Genomic DNA, 25,398 nt, shown 5'->3' with positions numbered 1-25,398 from the left:
AGATCAGAAAGTTCTTAACTTCCTTTTGTCTAATGAGCCCTTTCTGCATTTTGGTGAAGCCTATGAACCCTGTATCAAAACAATGTTTTTAAATCAATCAAATATAAAAACAAAAAGACTACAAAGGAAACCAACTGTATTGAAATGTCTATAAATTGTTTTTTAATATGTTCATAGATTCCAGGTCAAAAACCCCTATTCTAGATCAGTGCAGTGTTTGTAATTTCAGTGTTAAAAAAGACCTAAGAGTTCATTGAGTACAAAATTTATCTAAACCTTCAAATGATCAAAATCCTTCCAAAGTGATCATCCACTCAGATTTTAAATATCTTCAATGAGGGAAAATGTTCTGTTACAGCTGATTCCACCTTTCTACAGCTTCATTGTTAAGAATTATTTTTCCCTTAGCTCTAGCATAAATCTCTTAACTTCTTCCATTTGCTCTTAGTCTTGCCTTTAGGGGCCAAGCAGAACAAGTCTTATCCATCTTCTCCTTATCAGTCTTTCATATTATTTGAAAGCAGTTATTCCATCCCTTTTAAGCCATTTCTTCACTGGTTTCACCATAGCAACTTTCTTCACTGGAGTAGGGTTTTGTTTTGTTTTTTTAGTGTGTCCAGTTGTCTTACCATCCTGGTTATGCTTATGGTACTCTCATTTGTCAATGTCCATCCTAAAAGGTGGTCATAAGAATTAGGCACTCTTGTTTGTTCAGTTCAGATGTAGTATGACTAAAGTAGAGGATGAGGAGATGCACTGATTTCTTCTGGGTATTGTTTCTCTTCATACAACTCAAACTAACCACACATAGAGTAAAGGAATGTATAGATTGTGATTTCTTCTAGTGGATGGATTAAGATCATGGATCTATTGGATTATTGATGAATAAATACAAAATTCTAAACCCTTAGAAAAAGTCAACTATATATCTAGAAGACGGGGGCAATGATGTATTTATCTGTTTCATACTCCAGTTTTAGTAACTTTAGCTGAAGAGTTGATCATCTCTAAGTATACAAAGTCTTTCTGGTTGCATTTCAGAGACTGTATTTTATGTTCATAGCCTTTAGCAATCCCAGGATTAATCCCATATCTGGACAAGGTGGACTTCGTGGAGGATTTGTATAGATGTCTGTTAAAGTTTACCTGACATATAGTAGATACTATATAAGTCTCAGTTATTATTACTGATAAATGTAACTGCTTATTGCCTACATTTTACATTTTGTGAATAAGAATAATGATCTAAATATAGATTATATGTTTTCTCCCAAATCTGTCTTAAATCTGTATATGGCTTGAAATCAGTGAGACACAAAATGCACACACATGCAAATCCTTTCCAAGACATTTTATTTAAGGGCTAAAACCTATGCATAGTGCTAGCCTAAATTCAGAACAATTTAGTGTTTGACTTTGTCAGATGTCTTGATAACAGTCAGACAGATAATATCCGTTAAGCATTCTCTTAATCCAACATGCAAAAAGATAATTTAAATATGGTTTTGAGATGACTTGGAGAAATGGAGTAATGAATGTAGTCTCTGAACATAGTGCATGGGTTTCAAATCAAACTCTGAGAAGGGAAAGTATGATGGTTGTTGCCTTGTGATTAAGTTTAAAGTACCACCCAAACTATTTAACAATGTGGTTCCTTGACTGACCTATATATGGTAAGGCTACATCTTTATTAGGGTAAAGGAATTCACTGCAAGTGAATCTCAAAGTTGCAACTTTATCTTAAGATCATATTGGTTAGTAAGCCAATTAATAATTTATTTCCTTTTTACTTACATTGTATTTTGGAATATATCTTTTATGCCATCATTTCTACTAGATACTAAGTATACTGAGGACAGGCATTGTCTTTGCATCTCTTTCAGATTATAGCACAGCACCTTGCACATAGTGGTGCTTAATGAGTGTATGCTTTAATGTTACATTAATAGAAATCCCACTCCCACCTTGTTTTCATCTTTTCAACTATTGAAAACATGGTAAGAAATCATGAGAGGGTAGAAATAGTTCTAGACTGCAAACGTATTAGACCTGGACTCATGTCTTAGCTATACCATTTATGCCTGGGTTCATTAGACAAGTTACTCTATAAATTCCCTCTCTGCCTCTGTTTCTTGTTCAATAAAATGAAGGAGTTGGACTAAATCCCTTATATCTCTTCAGCTCTAGGTCCTACACAATCCCAGGTACAATGATGAAATCACATGATTCTGACTCTGGAAAGCTTAGGGAGATGTCAGACATTATAAGGAATGTATATTAAAATGTGATTTGTATATTGGAACTATCCAGACAAAAGAATATGAGAGTTTCAAAGAGTTATTATTTCCTAGTGGAAAAGAAGACATTATGGTAGGCAGCCTCTAAATTGTTATGTGCAGAATGGGAAAGGTTTCAACCAGTCAAAATAGGAGGAAGAACATGTTAAAAACAAGCAATGATACAAAGGAAGGGGAAGAATTCCATCAGGGAGCTGAGGGACTAAGAATATTGAATTAAATGACCTCCAGGGTCTCATCCATCTTTGAGGCTATCCTCTATGAATGAATGATGCTGACCATGCTATGTTGTTGATAGTCATTGTGAATAATTGTGAGCTAATAAGCACTATAGTCCAGTGTGGCATTTGTTTTATTTTTAAAGTCTTATTGTTAATAGAGCACTATGCATTTATTGAGGGGTTACTAGTTACTAGTACAACATCTTAATAGAAACTTTCTTTACCTTCCTTCTGGAAAAGGGGAAGATTAGGGCAGTTTCAGTTAAATACAACAGAAAATCTCACATTGGCTTGTGTCATCAACCTTACTGTAATGATCTAAAGTGTCTAGAAGGAAAAGCAAAGAAAATAAATGTGAACTAACTTGTCATTTTTATTATTAATCATATTATCATTATCATGATTGTCATTTTTATTTTGACCTATAGGAACGACTCCTGATGAGTCTTTTGCCCAGAAATGTTGCCATGGAAATGAAGGAAGATTTTCTGAAGCCACCTGAGAGAATTTTTCACAAGATTTACATTCAAAGGCATGACAATGTCAGGTAGGATCAACTCTGCAAAGAAAGATAACATTTAATACTTTAATATTTAATATAAGGCAGCTTATACTACTATACACTGCAAAGAACAGGGATGGAAGTAGGAATGTTGAGAAGAGACCTGCTGCATGAGTTTAGCTGTTTAGAGGTCTCATGTTCAGCAGATGGGAAGAGAGTCAATGAAAGATATTCAGAGAAAATTGTGAATGTTCCAAAAAAGGGTCGGCGTTTTGCAGATAAAATCAGCAATACTCCACATTTCCTGAATTGCTATGGCTGACACATTTATCATATCATTGGCCAACTTTGTGGTAATGAGTCCTTTTCCATACTTTGGCTGGTCCTTGGATAATAGCCATATAATCCATTAAAATGCCTTTACTTGAATCCTCCCTAACTTGATCAATCTAATAATTAAAGCCATCCAACAGAGGGATAGGGGTGCTTCAGAACGCAACGGGCTCTCCCTCCTTGAAAGTCAAGCAAAAAGGGATAGCTGGGTGGCTCAGTGCATGGAGGGCCAAGCCTAGAGAGGGGAGCTCTTGGGTTCAAATCTGGCCTCAGACACTTCCTAGCAGTGTAACTCTGAGCAAGTCACTTACCCCCCCTTGCCTGGCCCTTATAATACATATAATTGCTTCTAAGATGGAAACTAAGGTTTTTGTTGTTTTTATTGTTTTTAATTTTCAAACTAGTTCTTGTTGCCGTAGAGGAGGGATGGGGTTTGAGTCTGTGATTTTTAGGGGAGCTTGTATCTGCCTGGCAAAACTTTTGAAAACCTGAAGTCTCACATTTGTGCCATGATGAGGCATTGGAAGAGGATGTTAATAGAAGCTAGAGAGGATATGCCACATTTAAAATGAAGTGCATAATGTTTATGGTACTTATGGAATGCAGAGAAAATCGGCCTCTGAGAGAATTTCAGCCTTTAAATTATTGATAAGAGTACTTATCTTCACTATTCAATATACATAATAAATATTGATGAGTTAAATTTATCAAACAGGGATAGCAAGGTGGTGCAATGGGTAGAGCACCAGGCCTGAAGTTGGAAGGATCTGGGTTCAAATTTGACTTCAAACACTTCCTAGCTATGTGACCCTGGGCAAGTCACTTGCCCTTCTGTCTTTGAGTTGTTACTGAGACAGAAAGTGACTTTAAAAAAAGAAAAAAACAAACAGCACGTTTGAACTCAACATTCCACCTTTTTTTTTTTTGTACAATGACATAAACTACACACCATAACTAGGATGTTCACTCTCTTCAATTCCATATTTTCTTAATTCTTATGTTCCTTCAAGGTTTAGGTCTGGTGCCACCTCCTCCATAAATCCTTCTATGATATATTACTCTCAATTAGTGTTCTCTCTGTACTAGAGTACTGGATGAAGGTCTGAGTTCAAGTCCTGCTTCAGATATTTATCAGCTTTGTGATCCTAGGCATATCACTTAATCTCTTTCAAACTCAGTTGCCTCATCTACAAAACAGGAATAATAACATCTATCTGAAAGAATTTGTTAGGATCAAATGAGATGTCTTAAATACAAATGTTTACATATTATATAATTGCTAGCTAGTACTTATATGCAAACATGTTATTTCTATCTAATAAAATATGATGTTCTGCATGTCTTGGACCATTTTATTTTTGACTTTGTGTCTCCATTCCTAAGCCATATTAGGTTCTTAGCCAGAAGAGTCATAGTTTTAAAAATTGAAGGGAAGTTAGAGGTCAAGTTCAATTCCTCCACTTTTCAAAAGAGCTAACTTGAGGTCCAAGGAGATGGAGAGACTTGCCCTATGTCACACAGGTGCCAGAGGTGAGATCTGAACCCAGTGTCTCTGACACCCAAGGCAGTGTTCTTTTCACAGTACCAAACTGCCTCTATTGCATAATACAATTCAACAAACATTCATTAAAGACTAAAGACTACATGCAAAGAATAGACATATGGGAGAGTGGAAAGACAATTCATTTTGTAAGCACAGGATCTGAGTTTGATTTCTAGTAGTAGAAAATCGGTTATTATTTTAGCTACTTTGGACCTCAGTTTCTTCATATGAAAAATGAGGGGGTTCATTCTTGTTCTAAATTTAAAGAGGGATAAGAGGTAATTCTAGCTTCAGAGAGCTTCCAGTAATCAGAGAAATAAGTGAGAAGTACAAGAAAAGGGATAAGTGTCTGGGAGAAAAAGACAAAAGGAGAAACAAGGGCGGAGAGTAGTTTCCATTTGGTGGGATTTGGGATGGTTTCATGTAAGAAGTGGTATCTGAGCTGTTTCTTGCAGAGTGATTAAGGATTATTAATAGATTAAGTGGGGGGAAAAACCAGCATTCCCAACATAGGCTGAGGCATGAGGATTGGGAGAAGATAGAGTGATTTTAAAGAATTAGCAGACTGGCAAAGTTATTGACAATTTGTTAGATGAGTTAGATAGTTCTAGAAGCTAGATAAACCATTCTGGGAAGAACTGGTAAGTGATGATTTCAAGTGCAGGTATTCTCTCCAGTGAAATAACTCCAAATTCTTGCCCACATAGTTCCATAAATTCACTATAGTAACATGCTACCTATTTTCTCTTTTATAAGTTTGGGGGGGGGTTGGACTAGATATCTAAAGTCTATTTCATTGTCAAATTCTGTGATCTATGACAATTCAGCAAGGCACTCTTTCAGCAAAGTACCATTCTGAAAGACAATATAGTTTCTGACTCTGCCTGACTTTCCCTAGGGACTAAGTTATATTTTGGGGAGATGTGGTGGGATTGATAAAATCTATAGCATTGTTCCTGAAAGCTGCATCTAAGATAATACCTGCTTCAAAGCCAAAGACCTCTATCTTGCTTTGTATCCTCATGTGATACCTACTACAGTGCTCTATACAGAGGGGCATTCAGTAAAAGCTCATTAAATAGCCTCTTATCTGATGGGTTTGTTGGTATCCAAATACATCTCATCTCACTTGTGGGACAAGCTATGATTCTAGAATAGAGTGAGGAAAAAAAGGAAAGCTTAAATGTTGGAAAAAACAAAGATGAATTGATGTGGGGCAGAGAAGGAACAGAAAAGTATCTGGTTATTAGAAAGGTAAATAAGCTTTTAGTTATGAGATCTCAAAGAGAAGAATATCATATTCATCATTTTCTCCCCTCCTAAGAGTGTTCTCTTCTCATCATCTTCTCATCATCATGGAACATCAGAGCTAAAAGGGGCTGTAGAAAACATCAAATTTTATGAATCTGAAATTTTAAGAGGGGAAAGAACTTCTCCAAGATCACACAGATAGCAAGTTAAGTGGCAAAGCCTGATCTCCTTACTCTAAACTCCAGTGGGGTTTTTTGTTGTTGTTGTTTTACTATACCATGCTACCTTGTATACTTTTATGGTAATAGGAATCTCCTGGTCATTGAGGCATAAACTCATGGCACCATTTTTTTTTTTACTTAAATTTCTATGAGATGGGAAAATGTACCTCCTTCTCCTTCATTAAAAAGGTAGTTTTCAAATTGATCTCTTTGACTTCACTATACCCCCACCATCCTGTGAGCTTTTTATTTTAAATCATTGCTTTCATCAGTTTTCTATAGTGGAAAGAATATCTTACCTTTGCTGCTAGTTAAACAACATGATCTTAAAGAAGTCACTTTTATACTCTTGATCTTAGTTTTCTCCATTTGAAAATGAGCAATTTGAATAGATGATCTCTAATGTTTCCTGTTCTGAAATTCTGTCATGTCCTTCATTTCACCTGATCAAAAGCTTTCAATGGCTTTTTGTTCCCTACTGCTCCAAATGCTACCATACCCTTTTTGCGATATTCACTCTTGTTTCTTTTCATTGGAATATCCCTTTTTCCCTACTCTCACTCTCACTCATCCAAATGTTATCCAGTTTTCAAGCCCACTCCCACATCCCCACTAAATTCTTTTTTGGGTGATTTTCTGTGTAGAAGGAAATGAAATCTAAGTGGAGAGACAATTTGTTCACATATGAAAAATTAAGAGCCTCAGGTTCCTTATCTACATAAACTGAGAGAGTTGGACAAACTGATTTGTTAAGTCAGATTTAAATTCCATAATTAGAGTAGGAAATGTTATATGATGGAGAGCGAATTTTGTGGTATAACCTTTCATTTATTTGTTTGTTTGTTTATCTATCTGTCTGTCTGTTTGTTTTTTACCCCTCGAAGTTGAGGAATGTAGAGAACAGCATATAGTAACTTCTGTTTCTGGAAGCCATGATGATGTAAAAAACTGAACTAGGTCTACAATTCCATTTCAAAGACTGATGGGTAACTCATTGAGAATACAAGTAGACCTTGCTTTTCATGCTGTATGTTTTTTACAATTGTGTGGTAAAGTGGATTGTGGTCATGGAAATCCCGTTTTCCCAAATGGAAAACTAAGAGTTTTCCAAGGGCTCATTTTCAAAAGAATCATAGCTGTATCATAGAAACAAAGATGTAACAGTTATATAAACTTCCATGATCATTTAGAAATAGTAAAATTTTATCTCAATCATATGAAATGAGTACAAATGCATTGTTCATGTTGAATATAATAATGTATTATAAAGTGCATAGGTAATCCATTATATTGCATATATAATCTGTCATAAATGTGACCTAAAACACTTATGCTAGCAATAATCATCCTTGAACATTTAACTAATAATAACTGACCTTTTACAGAGCATCATTAAGATTCTGGTTTACTTGTTTGTTGTTGCCTTCTTAGAGGTTAGAAAAGCTTTTGTGGATTGATGTAGGTCATTTAAATTAATTTCTCATTACTCAGTGAAATTGAACAAGCATTTATTACATACCTATTATATGCCAGATGCTATGCTAGACACTGGGGATATAAGGACAAAAAAAAGCCCCATTCTTTAGGGGCTTACATGTAACTGGAGGAAGCAACACTTACACAGAAAAGTACAATCAGAATACAAAGAGAGGAAATGCAAGGTTTTTATGGGAGAGTGCAACATGGACATGAATACATAAATAGAAAGCATATACAGAGGGAAGGAATAAAATTATAATAGGAAGAGATGACAGACATCCCTTCCAATTTCTAAGGATTAAGATCCTGAAGTCCCCAATCAGGAAAATCCTTGTAGAATTTTTGGTCTTCTCTTCATACCAGAGAAGATATAAAATTTTTTTCTTTTTTCTTTTATGGGCTATTTAGAGCACCTTCTTGTAATTTTTTTTTGTTAATTATGCATTTCTTAGCGTCCAAACTTTTTCTGTGTTGTCTGATTGCCTTCATGTTTTGTTTGCAGCTTCACCAGACCACCCCCAAAATTCTTATTTAATTTCTTATGCCAACCTGCAATATATTGAAAACATGATGAGGAAATTTATGACATGCAAGGGATAAGTGTACTAATGGAGAAGGGAGAGGAGAAAGGCTTTCTTTAGGAAATGGCACCTGAATTGTGTTTTGAAAGAAAGGGGATATGCAACATGACAGAGGATGAGATTAAAACAAGATGATGAGAGAATACATTCCAGATATATAAGGTCATTTCTGTAAAATTAGGGCAGTATGGGATGAAAAGCTACATATGGAATCAAATTTCAGGAAAGTTAGTCAGTTGACACACATTATTAAGTTTCTACAATGATCTGGGCCCTGTGTTAATTTGTAGTTCATATACTGTTTTTCCTTCCATCAGTTTCTCTGTATTAAGTAGATGTGTGTTTGTTTTTTATTTTAAATCATTTTTAATTCATTTTTAACATTTAAAAAAATTTTGAGTTTTGTACTAGCAGGGATTCAGGAACTAAAGTTTGAAAGGCCTTAGAGAGAATGGGGACAGATAAAAAGAAGCACTACTTCCTCTTAGATAGAGCTACACAAGGGAAGGTGAGAGATTTGATCAAGGTCCAAAGGTAAGGGGGAAATCCTCTTCAGTCTCTAATTTCTGATTTCTTCCCTTGATAGATATTATCCTGATCCCCTTAGTACATTAAATGAACAAGATGTTCAGTTTCTTCTGGATTAATAAAATCTATTTATTCTTTCTGGTATTTAGGAATGGTAGGTTTAGGGTAGAGGGAAAATTAGGAAATCCCTAATTCTATTTTAACCTAAATTCCCCTCAGGGGTTGAGGGCTCAGGTCTGGGGACCTGAGTCCCTGATGAGATTGTGGAGTCAGGCTTTTGTATTTTCTTGATATAGAGGGATGTATAGTTATTGAAGAGATCAATTGAAAAATCTTCTTGGGTGGATAGTCTCTTATCTTTCCCAAAGGGAAAAAGTCTCTATCCACTACTGAGGAAGGATGGATAATCTGATTTCTTCAGATAGACAAGGGATCACAACAGGTTGAGCTCAGCAAGATGTTCCTCTTCCTTCAAGTTCAAAAGAGAGAAGAACCCCCTCTCCAACTGCTGATCTGCTTTTCTTGGCTAGAGGTTCTAGCCCCATACCCCATTGCCAGCAGAATTCCTTTCTTTTCCTGCATGAGGTTTTCCTGCAAACCAAGTCCTTGCAATGCAGACTGTAACTCTCTCATCCACAGTTTCAAATTCTGTCTCTCAAGCCCTTCTCCCACTCACTGAGAAGGCAAGCAATATGGTACCCATTTTGCTGGCAAAATGGCATGAAGTATATTTCCACATTAGTCATGTCTCAAAAAGCAAGAAAAATGAAAAAAAAATGTAACTGGAACTCGGAGTTTATTAGTTCTCACTTTAGAACATAGATAGAAATTTTCATTATGAGTCCTTTCTTGGATCAATGTATTGAATAGAATAACTAAGAAACAGTTTATTATTATTAATATATTTTTGTTACTTTGTACAATGATCTCCTGGTTTTGCCTTGCTCACTTTCCATTGCATCAGTCCATATGGGTCTTTCTAGGTTTTTCTGAAACTATCCCCCTTGTTTTTTTTATAGCAAAATAGTGTTCCATCATGATGATATTTTATAACTTTTTAAGCCATTCTCCAATTGGTGGACATTCTCTCAATTTCTAATTATCACAAAAAGAGATGTTATAAATATTTTTGTATGTATAGATCTTTTTTTTTCTTTGATATCTTTGGGATATAGACCTAGTAGTTCCTGGGTTAGGAATATGCACAGCTTCATACTAATCTTGGGCTTACATCCAAATTTTTCTCCAGAATGGTTGGACCTCTTCACAATTCCAACAACAATTTATTAACATAAATATTTTCTCACATCTTCTCTAACATTTGTCATTTCTGACAGACATAAGGTGGCTCCTAAGATTTTTTTTTTTGCATTTTTCTCATCAATAGTGATTTAGAACATTTTTATATGACTATAGATAGCTTTTATTTCTTCTTTTGAAAATTGCATGTCATTGTCCCTTGACCATTTATCTTTTGGGGAAAAGCTCTTATTTTTTTTATGAATTTGACTCAGTTCTTTATATATTTGAAAAATGAAACTTTTATCTGAGAAACCTGTTATAAATTTCTTCTGTATTACTTCATTATCTATGTTACCTTTTAGCAAAAATATATTTCCTTGATTGTTTCTTTTAATTGGGATTATTTTTGCTTTTTCTTTGTCTGAGATCATGGTTGCTATCTCTGTCTTTTTAAATATCAAAAAGTAAAATATTCTGCTCCAACCTATTATTTTAACTCTGGACTATCCTTTATTTCAAGTGTTTCTCTTATAAACAAAATTTTGGTTTCTAGTTTCTAATCCATTTTGTTATCCACTTCCATTTTATGGGTGAGTTTGTCCCATTCACATTCATAGTTATAATTCCTAACAATGGATTTCCCTCCATCTTATTTTCTTCTGATTATTTTTCTCTTTTTTATTCTGTCCCTTCTCTGTTTTGCTTCTTACCACTGCCTCACTTAATCTGCCCTTTCTTTTATCACTCCTGTTTTTCTTTTCTCTTCTCCTTTTCTATTGTGTAAGATAGATTTCTATACCCAGCTGAGTGAGTATATATATTTCCTCACTTTGGATTAATTCTGATAAAAGTGAGTTTCAAGGATTGCTGCCTCCCATTTTTCCCTCCTCTCTAAAAGTTCTTTTGTTTATGCCTCTTTTTTTGTAAAATAATCCCCCCCCATTCTTCATTTCCATTCTCCCATCTCTCAATGCATCCCTCTTTCTCATGCCTTCATTTTTTTTGAGGTCATGTCCACATCAACACATACCCATGACCTCTATCCATTTAGTATCCTTCTAATTGCTCTATTAATGACAAAGTTCTTAGTAATTATATACATATATCATCTTCCAAATAGTAATATTAACATTTTAGGATTTCTCCTTTATGTTTACCTTTTTACTATTCTTTTGAATCTTGTGTTTGAATGTCAAATTTTCTGTTCCACTTTGGTCTTTTCATCAGGAGTGCTTAAAAATTAAATATTCATTCCCCTACCCCCAATGGATGATATTTGGTTTTACTGGTTGTAATCCTAACTCTGCTGCCTTGTGGAATATTATATTTCAACCCCTTTGTTCCTTTAATGTGGAAGGTACTCCATCTTGTGTGATCATGTCTATAGTTTCATAATATTTGAATGGTTTCTTTCTGGTTGTTTTCAATATTTTCTCCTTGGCCTGAGACCTCTACAATGTGGCTATAATATTCCTGGAAATTTTCATTTTGGGATCTCTTTCAAGAAATGTTCAGTGAGTTTTTCAGTTTTATTTTACCTTCTAAAGCTAAGGTATTTGTGCAGTCTGCATCACACATTTTTTTCCCCAATTTTTTTTCTCTACCTCTACCTTTCTTTAATTTTCCTAGGAATTTTTGTTTGGTTTCTGTATGATTAGTCTGAAAAATCCATCTAACTTTTCTTTGAGTCATTGGTTTGTAGATTTTTTATACTGTTGTCTTCTAGTGAGTTTGTACACTAGTCTTCTTTGTAACCGTAGTACCTTTATATGATCAAGTATCTTTTTTGTTGTTTGCTCACTTTTCCAGCTTAGTTCTTGATTTCAAACTTTATGTTAATGTTGGGCTCTGCTCACCTGGAAAGTGTAACTAGTATCCTGCTCTGAGCTCTAGTCTTTACTCAGTAAGGTCCTCTGTTTCTTATTTGCTTTAAATAATAGCAGTCCTCTCTGCCTTGGAACTAGGATTAGGGCCCCTATTCCCTTGTGACCAAAAAAATCAATGCTCCTCTCTACCCTGAAACTGTGACCTAGAACTACAACCCAGAAATTCATATGGGTGGTAGAGTTGCCACATCACCCAGTTCTCCACCTAGTGCCAGTGAAGAGTCCTGTAATCTCTGACCAATTGTCTGACCTCCCTTCTTATTTCTGGACTGAGAGCTGCCTAAGCCGGTGTTGTCACTGTTGCAGCAGCCTTAAAGGTCCACTGCTGGTTCTGCCACATGAACTTCAAATTGGACCCCTTTCCTGCCAACCTCCTGTTTTGTCTTAGTCAGTAAGGATGTTTTATCCCAACGTTTTGTTGGCTCTATCACTCCAGAATTCTCTCTGAAGCTTTATTTTGTTTTATTTTTTATTTTTTTAAACCCTTACCTTCTCTCTTGGAACCAATACTTTGTATTGGTTCCAAGGCAGAAGAGTGGTAAGGGCTAGGCAATGGGCGTCAAGTGACTTGCCTAAGGTCACACAGCTAGGAAGTCTCTGAGATGAGATTTGAACCCAGGACCTCCTGTCTCTAGGCCTGGCTCTCAATCCACTGAGCTACCCAGCTTCCCCCTTGAAGCTTTATTTTAAAGTTGTGTAGAAGGGAATGTTGGGAAGAGTTAGGTTAGATTGCTACCTCTAATCTACCATTTTGGTTCCCATAAATGTTTGTTAGTGTAACTTAAGGCAATCATGTTGATTCTCCCATTGAAAACAATTTTAAAAGTTTATAATTAGCTCCTCCTTCCTATCCTATATCTTTTTTCTTCAGTTCATTTGGAGCTACACATGTAGCTGTGTTATAGCAGGTCATGGCAATGTCAGGAGAAGACCTTTGGCATCCTTAAATCACTCACTCTTTGGCAGTGCCAGAGGGCTTACTTGATGTTTTGTTGACATGTTATTTAAGCACCTCATCCTTCATTACTAGACTAAGAATAGCCTAGGACTTTATTTTAATGTTCTTTTTGTGTTTCTGTGTGTGTGTGTATATGAGAAAGGTGGAGAGATATGAAATAAAATCTAGTCAGGAAGATTTTGAAACTTGTTGAATAAAAAATCCCAGAGTAAAATTATTAAAGTAGACTTTAAAAGGATTTTTGAGGTCATTTGGTCCAACTCTCTTCTTTTACCTCTGGGTTAAAATCCAGAGAGATTAAGTGATTTGAACAAAGTCACATGGTGGACAAGCCAAAAATAAAATCCAGTTTTTATTTGGAGCAACACTGATGCAATATAGTGCCTCCTTGCCAATAATAGTTTGATGTCAAAATAGAAGGAAGTCTCCTTTGGTGTTCCCTAGCATCTGTTTTTGGCTCTATCTTCTTTTTTTTTTTCTTAACCCTTACCTTCCTATTGTGTATTGGTTCCAACGTGGAAGAGCAGAAAGGGTTAGGCAATGGGGATTAAGTGACTTGCCCAAGGTCACACAGCTAGGGAGTGTCTGAGGTCAGATTTGAACCTAGGACCTCCCATATTTAGGCCTGGCTTTCAATCCACTGAGCCACTCAGCTGCCCCCATTGGCTCTATCTTTTTAAAGACTTTTATCAATGATTTTTAGAAAGGCAGATATGGAATACATATTGAATTTATACCTAAGATAAATCTGGGAGGGATATTTAACACATTTATGATAGTCAAGTTTCAAAATGATTTTTACAGGCTAGAATGTTGGGCCAAATCTAATACGATGCAATTTAAAAAGTTATCTGTCGTCTCACTCTTTAGTTTAAAAAATATCAATTTCTTAAGTACATGATGAGAATATTTGTTTGCATAGCTATTCTTTTTTTTTTTTTCTAAGATCCAGTCATTTTTGTGTTTTGTATACTCAGTATGGGGCTACTAAGTGGTGCTGTGCCAGGTTTGTTATCAAGAAGACTCATCTTCCTTAGGTCAAATCTGGCTTCAGACACTTATTAGCTCTGTGACCCTGGACATCACTTAATCCTGTTTGCCTCAGTTCCCTTATCTGTAGAATGAAAACTGGAGAAGAACATGGCAAACCACTCTAGTATCTTATGAAAAAAGCCCCAAACAGGGTCATAAAGAGTAAAACAAGTCTGAAACCACTGGAAGAAAACAACCAAGCTCCAAATGAGTCAATAGTATGTTCAACTAATAAAATAAAACAAATCAGAAATACAACCCAAACACGATCTTAGACTTCATTGAGAGGTATAATATTTAGGACTAAGGAAGTCATAGTCTCTCAATACTCCAACCTATTTGGATCACATTTAGAATATTATATCCAGTTCTGGGTACTACATTTTAATAAAGATATTAAAAAACTGAAAAGAGTGCAGAAGAAGCCAACTGGGATTATAAGGGGCTTTGAGCCCATGAATACCAATCAAAGGGATGTAGTAGGATGTTTACCCTAGAGGTAGTTTAAGGGATTATGACTGCTGTCTTCAAGTATTTCAAGGATTGTTAAATGGATGAGGGATTAAAATTATTCTGGCCCTAAAGGAAAGAACAAGGATCAATGGATGGAAGTTGCAAAGCAGTCAATTTAGATGTGATGAAAAGGAAAAACATCCTGCCAGTTGGAACTAAACAAAAGATGTTTGCCTTTATGGGCTGCCCTCATTGGAAGTCTGAAAGAAAATCTGAAGCACTACTGGTAGGTTTTAGATGGAATTCTTGTTCAACTAAGAGTTGAAATAAGTGACCTCTATATGTATTTATTTTCCCCTCTGAGATTTTGTGATTCTCTTTATGAGTCACCATGGCAAAAGAATTTATCATTTATTGTTCAATGTGATGATGAGTTTCTGGATATTTAGCAAAGCTAGCTTCAAACAGAAGATAATCCTTTCCTGGAAATCTTATTTTATGGCTTTTTAGCCTGGTAGGAACTGTGAAAGATGGCATTACCCCATAGGCATAAACTGAGAATTCAGGGTTACCTCTCTGTTATGATAAAGTTTTGGAATTGGATATTTGTACTATGATAGGTTAGCTTAGACCTTATCTTGCCAGTCCCCCAATGCCATTTCCTTGTTTGTTCCACTCCATGGCAACTCAATTTGGACCATCATCTCGCCAAAGCTCATGTCCATGACACTCCATGCATGCATTTGTAACCCCACTGCTTATAGTTGCCTAGGTCATTATAAGTACTTAATAAATGTTCTCTCTCCTCCCTCTGTCTCTGTCTCTGTCTCTGTCTCTGTCTCTGTCTCTGTCTCTGTCTCTGTCTCTGTCTCTGTCTCCCTCCCTCCCTCTGTCTCTGTGCTTCAATATGATTTTGTTACCTTTAAAAAAATGGTGACCCCCTTATCCTGGAAATCCTAATGTGAAACACAGTAGTAGTCCTTTACTTAATCAAGAATCTTATTCCATAATAGAATAGAAGCTAACATCTTGGCAACAGAATGGACAAAGTTCCCCTCCACCCCGAATCCCCCACACCACACATACGCACTTCAGCTTATTTTCAAAGAAAGCATTTGTGCTCATTTCCCAGCCTTTTGGGGCTTCCTCTGATTGTCTCTATTTGTACATCTAGTTTTCCAGCTGCAGGTCCCTTAATACATACTGCTTCAAAGCTAATAGTAGTTAATTCTTTCTGCAATGCAGCACAGGAAATGCTTGCTAGTCTCAACAGGAGTTAAGCATGAGAAAATGCACTGAAATCTCCAAGACTCTCTTTCTCAACTTCTCCCTTTGAACCTATCACTTGTTTTCTTCTCCTCTTCATAGTTTAAAAGAGTTTTAGTTCAGTTAACAGTGGAAAGAATTTGCTCATCAGCTTCTCCACTTGTAAAATGATGGGTTTGGACTTTGGACTGAATCAAGTGTTCTTTTCCTGGGGTCCATAATATTTTAATATTTTGATACTTTGATATAATCTATTTCTTTTTGAATAATATATATTTTATTTGGGGACAGCTAGGGAGTGCAGTGGATAGAGTGCTGGGCCTGACTCTGAGTCCGAATCTGCCCTTAGATTTGATACAAGCTGTGTGACCTGGGCAAATGTCATTTAACCATGTTTGCCTCAGTTTCCTCATCTGTAAAATGAGGTGGAGAAGGAAATGGCAAGCCTTGGCATTATTCTTGTCAAGAATATCACAAATGAAGTCACAAAGAGTTGGACATGACTGAATAGCAACAGCCTTGTGTGTGTGTGTGTGTGTGTGTGTGAATTTTAAAACATTATTCAGAGAAATTGTAGGTTTTATCTGACTCCAAAGGGGTCCATGACACCATCAAGCTTAGGATCTCCTGGACTAGATGATTTCTAGTGCTCTTTTCAACAGTAAATGCCAGGGGTGCTTGAGGGAAGCATAAGCAAACATTTGCCCACTATGGCTTGTTTTTATGATGGGGACAATGGTTAGGATTAAAAGCTAATGAAACCTTATTCTTATTAGATTCTTTCCAAATCCATTCCATCTCATCCCCTAGCCCCACCATTTCTGAATAAGAGGAGCTGTTCCATTTTTGTTGGTATACCCACAACACCTAGAGGAATATGGATTAATTTCTAGTGCCACGTAGGAGATAAATTAATTCTTATTTTTCTCAACAGCCAACATCATTGACCTAAATAATTTAAGGGAATGTTTAAAGGCTTATTAGTAAACAGTGGTGACATGGTGGGCATAGGATAAATGGAAAACACAGGGGAAATGCTGCCATAGATATGTCAGAGTTGAATACAACTCTGTTTTAGGGTAAAAATCAATGTAGGTGACAGGTCAAGTCACTGGGTATTTGTTATGTAAATGCCCAGGATGAGCCTATCATTACTTTCTATTTTGTGGAGGATGGGAAAGGAGAAAAAAGCAAAATCATAAAGAGTTTAAGGCAACTAGCTTTGAATCAAGGAGAAAGAAGTTAGGAAGAATGGCTTGTTGTCTCCTCGCCCATCCAGCCATTTTACTTTCCTCTTTCAGCCTTTTTGAGCATGACTGGTCTTACTTACTCCAGGCAGAACCCATGTGTTAGCCTTTGAAATAAATGTTAAGCCTCAATGGTAAGGAGGAACTTTAGGAAAAGGAGAGGGAAGTCCAGAATCATGGTTCACTTTCAAACCGTAGTTCAGGGAAATGTTTAGATGTGGAAGGGATGTGTGGGCTAGGACCTTTCCTATAAATATCTCTACTATCTCCATTCCTCACTCTATGCATTTATTCTAATTCCTGATATCTAAGCACTTAATTTTAGGGTAAAAGTCCTTGATATGGGTGGGATCAATAGAACCTGGGTTTCAAATCTGTATTGGTAAGAAATTTGGCATTCTTTTTTTTAATTCTTGCCTTCCATCTTAGAATCAATAATATGTATTGGTTCCAAAGCAGAAAAGAGGTAAGGGTTAGGCAGTGGAGGTTAAGTGACTTGTCCAGGATCACATAGATAAGAAGTGTCAAAGGTCAGATTTTACCTTTCATTTCTAGACCTGGCTTTCAATCCACTGAGCTGCCTACCTTCCCCAGACACTTAGCATTCTTGACCCTTCTTGTAGATAATGGGACAATAATACCTCTAGTGTTTATCTCACCAGAGACAGCAGCATGGCATAATGGATAGAGGGCTGACTTTGGACATAGGAATGACTGGTTTTACATTTTGACATGTACTAGCTTTGTGATCATTGACAAGCCTCTTGACCTTGTCCTAGGAAATGCTCTAAGACCATAATTTGCTGACAAGTTGCTGATCTGTATCTGAGGGAATTTCCATAATGAGAGTTCCCCATATGGTTAAAATCAGGAGAGAAAAGGAAGTAAAGGAAAGGGCATAAAAGGGAAGAGAAGGAAAGAAAATAATAGAAAAGAATGAAAGGGAAAGATAAAACTACCTACCATTGTGAAGGTCAAATTTTATATTTATTAAATGCTTCACAAACCTTAAGGCACTCTTTAATTGTAAGTTATTATTATAATTAGGCTCTAGATGATACTTCCTTGTCCTAGTTAGCATAGTAGATAGACTACCAGGCTTTGAATCAGAAAGCCCTGCCTTAAAATCCTGTCTTGGATCTTTGCTAGGTATGTGATCCTAGGAAATTAGCTTAGCCTCTGTTTGCCTCAGTTTCCTCACTTGTGAAACAAAGAAAACAATAGTACTTACCTCCTATGATTATTATGACAACAAAATAAGAAATTTGTAAAGTGTTTCATAAACCTTAAAATGCTATAATAATGCTAGTTCCTCCTTTTCCTTTTGGATTTAGAGCTGAAAGATACCTTAAAGCTCATTCCCCCAGTTCCCTTATTTTAGAAAGGAGGAACCTGAAACATCAAGAGAAATTAAGTGACCTATTCAATGTTATTCAAATAATGATTGGGAAACTTGGGAATTACACTCAAATCCCTTGGCTCCAAATCCAGTTTTCTTTTCATTATAGCAAGAGGGAACTGAGGAGAACAATTATAAGGCAAGTTGGATCATAATAAAACTATTCAGTAAAAAAAAAAAAACAGAACAAACAAACAAACTCTTCTGTGTTTCAAAGCAATGTCTTACTTTCTGTCATTAGGCATAATGAGCCTTCCTTGGGCTCTTTTCTTTTCATTTTTTTCTCTTTAGAACTCCACAAAGCAGGTAGTTGGTACTGTGGATAGAGGACCCAGACTGGAGTCATGAAGACTTGATTTCAAATCCAACCTCAGATGCTTACTAACCAAGTGACCCTGGGCAAGTCACTTAACCCTGTTTACCTCAGTTTTCTCTTCTGTAAAATGAGCTAGAGAAGAAAATGGCAACTACTACAGGATATTTGTCAAGAAAACCCCAAGTGGGGCCATAAAAAATTGGAAATGACTGAACAACAGCATTTACTAAGAGCCTTCCTGTCTGCTTATTTTTACAAGTTAACAGCTTGACTCAATAAGTTCCCCACTAGACTTGCTTAGAATGTTAATTCTTGGTTTTCAACCATTACCTTCTTCAGTTACTAAATTTCCTATTTAACTTTAAATCTATATTCTGTTTGTCCCTGATTACATTCAGGGAAGGACCAAAGTTATTCATAGCATTTGCTTCAGTGGGGTTGATTGGTAAGTCCTTTTCACAGAATCTGAGTCTGCAGGACTCTGAGACTATCTAACCCAGCATTGGCAAATGTTTTCAAGTTTGTATGCCCAAATGGCAATTTCAAGCTGCCTGTGAGCCCCCTGCATTGCCCCAAAGAGCAGAGGGAGGAAGTAGTCACTTTGGGCATCTGGATGGAGGGGCAGGGCATGCAAAAAAAATGTTCTCAGGTGCTGGGAAGAGGGGGGAAAAGGAGCAAGCTCCCAGAGTACTGGCTCTGCAGGCTTGCCAATACTTCACCAATGCTGATATAGTTCAACCTGATCAGAGAACCTTTGTATATAATCAATGATGAGTGCTTGTCCTGTTTTGGTTTTAAGGGATTTAGTGTTGAGAAACCTACTACATCCCAAGGCAGCCTATTTCAGGTTGGGACAGCTAATTGTGAAGTTTTTCCTTACATGAACTAGAAATCAGTCTCTATGCTACCTATATCCTGCCTCTTGGTGCTAAACAGAATAAGTCTTCTACATTGTAACCCTTCGTGTATTAAGGAATGGATGTCATGCTGAAGCATGCATGTCTCAGGTCAGGAGGAGTCAACACTTTGAAGTGGTTGATAAGAAAGAGTGGGATCAGTTCCCAGAGTAGGGAGAGATATTTATTTGTGGGAAGGTTGAAGCAATGAGGCAGTGGTGTTCTACTCATGATGATTAAAACAGAATCACAACCTGAACCAGCTGTCAAAGGGTTCAAATTTATGCATTTTATTATGCAAGGTAAGACAAAGTGGATGTGATCTGAGTTCTTTTTCCTATGGTAAAAATCCCTTCTGAGTTTTTGCTTTCATCAAACAACTATATAGCCTGCCAATTATTACAACTACTACCTTTGTATTGTAGTATGTTAGAACTTACATGGCACTTAATATACATTATTAATGGTAATACAGATATTATTATCCTCTCTTTGCAGATGATGAAACTGGATCTGAATAAAATTAAGTGAGTTACCATGGTCACAGGGCTAGTAAGGGTGTGAGGTGGGATTAGAATTGAGGTCTTCATGATTAGCCTAGTGCTCTGTCCACTATGAGCTGCTGCTGCTGCTACCAACCAACACAAATGGCAGATCATTTGATTTATATGCTCATAATCTGTGATTTCCTCAATGTATGGCAGGAACATAAGGCATAGAAAGTCCCTTTACCAACACACACTACAACTTGGCTATGTCTTAAACCCTTCCTTCTAGGGACTTACCAGAGGCAAAAAGAGGCGATTTGCCCAAGATCACATAGCACATGCTGGAAACAAAATGTGGACCAGGGTCTCCTGACTTTGAGTGCCGTCCTCTCCAGTGTGCTACATTGCCTCTATTGCTTTGCATATCTTCAAAAAGTAAGACAATGTATCCGATAGATGGGGTCAAAGACTGGCTTCTTCATAGCTCCTATAAACATTTCTGACCCCTTCTTTGTACATCAGAAGCTGATGTGGATTGATTGCAAGTGTGATAGCTATAGATGCAGGAATAATGAGGTCTGGCAGGATGACAGTACTCCGGGGCACAAAGGATCCTATGGAGACGAAGACAGTGTATTGATGTGGAAGGCATAATAGACTTAGATTCAGATCCCAACTCCCCCTACTTAGCAACTGGAACTTGTGTAGATAATTTCTAAGGTCTCTTTCTAGCTGGAAATCCTAGGATTTTGTCATATGTGAGAGAATAAAGGACAGAAGCAAGAGGAACTAAGAGAAGCAAGACCAAGAGGCATAATGTTATCATTTTTGTTTGTTTGTTTTTTTGTCTTTATGTGGGAGCTCAGTAACCATTTGTCCAATTGCTTATCTGAAAGGAATCCTGACCATAAAATACCCAACAAATGGTGGTCATCTAGCCTCATCTTGAAGACTTAGTGATCTTGCATCATTTTGATCTTGGCCTCCAATAAACTACTTATTGAGGCAGCTCATTCTACTTTTCAGACAGGTCTAATTCTTGGGAAATCTATTTTTCCAGGATAGTAAACATAAATTTGTTTCTGCTTATTTCACTTAATTTTATTCTTTAAGACCAAACTGAATGAGAATAATTACTTTATTAATTTTAATTATTTATTATATATATAAATAATAAAATAATATAATATATAATATTATATATTGTAAATAATAATTAATATTAAATTTGCCAAATTAGTAATTAAATTTCCCTTTGTCCTCTTTTTTGTTTTCCTCGGTGTATTTTTTAAAACCCTTACCTTCCATCTTAGAATCAATATTGTATATTGGTTCTAAGGCACAAGAGTGGTAGGAAACAGGGGTTAAGTGACTTTCCTAGGGTCATATAGCTAGAAAGTGTCTGAGGCCAGATTTTCAATCTACGGAGTTACCTAGCTGCCTCCCTCAATATGTGTTTAAATGAATGAATGGATGAATAGAAAAGCATTTAAGAACCAAAGATGTTACAAGAATCAAGAATACAATAACAAAAATACAAGCATTCCCTACTTTCAAGGGATTTTTATTTTAACACAGGTAAACCACAGAGAGAAGGCATTATTAGCAAGGGTAAGGGATTTGTGCTATAGAAAGTTATGGGGACAATGAGTGTAGCTCCTGAGGAGGAGATTAATATATCCAAATTTTCAATATTGATTTGACTATGATTCTAGAACTGGAAAGTAGGTTGAGGAAGTGAGTGTGGGAAAGTATATATAATTTGAGCCATACATTTTGGGACATGGTCAATGTGGTGATTGGCTTTGACTGTATTTATTTATTACATGGGAGGGCTTATTTGGGGGTGGGTTTGAGGTAAAAATAGATTTTAAAAAATATAAAAGAAAAACCCTTGAATCTATTGCACCCCACATAAAACATACCAAGCTTCTTCATTTGCTCATAATATTACATGGCCCTTTACAAACTTGGTTGTTGCCTTCCTTTGGAAAATCTTCCACTTATCAACATCATTCCTTAGATGTGCTAGCCAGAATTGAACATAATATTAAAGATGTGGGGTCTGACCAGAACAGAATGCAGATATTATCACTTCTTTTTTCATGGAATCCATAGTTTTCTTAATGCCGACCATAATTGCATTTATCTTTCTTGGAGGTCACATTACAGTGTTCATTCATATTGAACTTGCGACTCACAAAAATCTCCAGATCTTTTGGAAGGCAATTACTTGCCTCCCCCATTTTGTATTTGTGAAATTGATTTGCTTTTCCCAAGTGTAAGACACTGCATTTATCTTATTTCATTTTATTAGCCCAATCTTCTAGCATGTTCAGATCTTTTTTTTTTTTTTGAATCCTGATTCTGTCATTATCATTCTAGCTGTTACTCTCTGCTTTGTGCCTATGACAAATATGATAAGTATTATACCTTTGCCTTAAATCAAATCAATGACAAAAGTGTTAAACAGTATGGAGTCAAATGCAGATATGTGGTGCCGCTACATTGGAGAGTTCCTTTCAAGTTGATATTAAAGCATTAGCAAGTGAAATAGAGAAATGGTAATCAGTGTAGAAACTATTTCTTGTTGCAATGGTACTCTGACAGACTAGAGAGAGCTGCTACTAGTATGGAGACACACCTGATGGTACTTAGTTACAATGGAGGTAGAGGTACTACAGAGATAGGGAGAGATGGAGCCACAGGGGATACTGCTACAGGGGAATGCTCTGGACTGCCTATTGATCCCTAAAGGCTAATATATCAATGCTTTCCTACCCTCTTCCTCTCCCTTTGCCCCTCCCTTAACCACCCTCTTTTGGAAACCTTTTGGCTTCCTCCCTTCCCCCTGAGTGGACTATACAATACTCTAGTTTTCTTTCTCAGGTAAGGGGTTTATTGTGATAACAGGATGGGAGGCTGAGGTAAGAGAGATGAGGGTTTCCCTAAATTACAAGGAGAATTTAGGAGGGTTATGGAAATAATCAGTCTTGTCACAACAGAGAGACAGTTAGAGAGATGGAGGTCAACAGTTAAAATCTTCTTTCTTCTTCACAAAGCCACCAAGAAAAGTCTCTCCTTCAGCTTGGCTTTCCTCCTACTCTTGGTCAGTCAAATCTCAGAGAGAGCAGAGGTTTCTCCCTTGGTCTGAGAGCCCCAAAGCCAAGCCAGCCCTACAAGGGTCCTCAGCCAGCCTCAACTACCAACCCCTGGGAACATTCTGTTTGGAACCTTCTTCTTGATTGATAGCCAGGTCCCCAGCCTTGGTTCTTGCATCTTGGCTTGTCCTATAAAACCTCTCTCTCTTCAAGTCTCTACCACACAAGGACTCTAATTCCCAAACCAAAACCAAATCCATCTAATTTTATTGTTATCCAGTCTACATCTCTCTATTTTATTCCTCAAAAACTATATGACTTGAACCCTCCTTTATCAATTATTATAACATTATTAGAAAATTTCATAGATTGAAGATAATTTAATATCAAGGTCACATATCTGAATAAATTCCTCACAAAATACCTGACAAATATTTTCACCAGAAGTAAATGATAATAATTGGTAGTAGCAATAATAGTAACAATTATATCTGCGGAGTGCTGGTAAATATATAAGTGGCTCTTGAAATAGCATGACATATTTAAGTTTATCTACATTATTATTGTTTTCTTATGTCTAGAAAATCAACAAAGTAAATCAAGCTCTGATTTGCAGTTTGCCAATTTCTAAAGCATAATGCTTTCTAAAAATGTCAAAAATCCGTTCTCCTAGGCACAAAATAACTTGACCATACCTTGTTACATATAATTAGTGTTTTCTACATCGTCTCTTGGGGCAGCTAAGTGATACTGTGGATAGAATACTGGGTCTGCAGTCAGGAATCTCATCTTCTTGAATTCAAATCTGACCTCTGGCACTTAGTTGCATTATCCTGGACAAGTCACTTAACCCCATTTGCCTCAATTTCTTCATCTGTAAAATGAGCTGGTGAAAGAAAGGGCAAACCTCTCCAGTATCTTTGTCAAGAAAACAGCAAAGGGGGTCACTAAGAGTCAAATATGACTGAAATGACTCAACAGCAACACCATTAGCACATATTATCTCAGTTAATCCTCAGGTGTTGTCCCCATTTTACAGAAGAGGAGACTAAGGTTTAGAGTTATGCTTTGTGACTTGTCCATATATCAGAATTGGAGTTTCAACCTTGATTGCTCATGGCTTCCAGTTCAGAGCTCTTTTCACTGAACACTGGATATTTAACTGCCTGCCTACAAAAACCCTTTCAGTCTTATGATTCTGATACTTAATTTAAAAAAAAAAATTTCTTTGCCTTATAATCACATCCTCATACAGATATTTTTAACACATTCAGCTGTCACAATTTAGTTCCTTTATGTGGGCCTGCCACTCAGTGAATTACATTACCCTGAATTTAAAATTGGGTAATGAGGATTGTGCTACTACATATTCTCCCAAGTCTCTAGGAAGATATTTTGGTTGAAACTATTTTTAATTCCAAAATGGAGTGCCTTTTTGGCATTTCAATGTTTGCTTACACCATATATCTATATATAGTTAACACACTCTGACAACAGGGGACAGAAGGGGAAGATCTTTGTAAATTCTAATTCTAAATATTTGTTTTATGATGAGACTCCTTAACAGTTATTATAAATGTGGAATTTATGCTTCAGGATAGCGATAATAAAGATAACTCACATTTCTATACCATTGCAAGGTTTTCAAAGAATCTTTTTCTCAATAATCCTATAAGATAGGCACTACTATTTGACTATTTATCAGTTGATAAATATTTATTAAGTGACTACTATGTTCCCAGCACTTGTCCCAGCACTGTCTTAAGCACTAAGGATATAACAAAGGCAAAAGACTCTCCCTGTTCTGCATAAATTTACAGTTTAATGGGGGAAATGGCTACATACAAATTTAGTTACATATGGCATATATTAGATAAATTGTCATCTCCATTTAACAGGTGGGTAAACTGAGGCTTAGACAAGTGATGTGTCCACTGGCCCATTGTTCATCACGTGAATTTTAGATTTGAGAAGCTAGTTATAAGAACTGTGTTCTGGTAGACCACAGCCCTCATCATCATCAAACAGAGGTGTAATTTGGATATATGGGGAAGAAGTATGGTTTAGTAGAAATAACATTATCCCAGGTGTCAAGAACTCAGATCTCAGCACATTATTTGATCTGTGACTTTAGACAAGTCACAAAATCACAATGCTT

At 36.4% G+C, this 25,398-nt stretch overlaps 1 protein-coding gene across 2 annotated transcripts in view; it reads left to right on the top strand.

The window, feature by feature from the left end:
* Positions 1-25,398, top strand: part of ADCY1 (adenylate cyclase 1) — a 367,557-nt gene that overhangs the window by 158,047 nt on the left and 184,112 nt on the right. For both annotated transcript variants that reach the window (XM_056804875.1, XM_056804876.1), the window contains one exon: positions 2,947-3,065. In XM_056804875.1, the coding sequence (XP_056660853.1) occupies positions 2,947-3,065 (119 nt within the window). The remainder of the gene's footprint in view (positions 1-2,946; positions 3,066-25,398) is intronic.

The sequence above is a fragment of the Monodelphis domestica genome, chromosome 7, assembly GCF_027887165.1.
Source record: "Monodelphis domestica isolate mMonDom1 chromosome 7, mMonDom1.pri, whole genome shotgun sequence".
Taxonomy (NCBI): Eukaryota; Metazoa; Chordata; class Mammalia; order Didelphimorphia; family Didelphidae; genus Monodelphis; species Monodelphis domestica.
The sequence above is the reverse complement of the archived record's forward strand: the minus strand, read 5'-3'. Positions and strand labels throughout refer to the sequence as shown.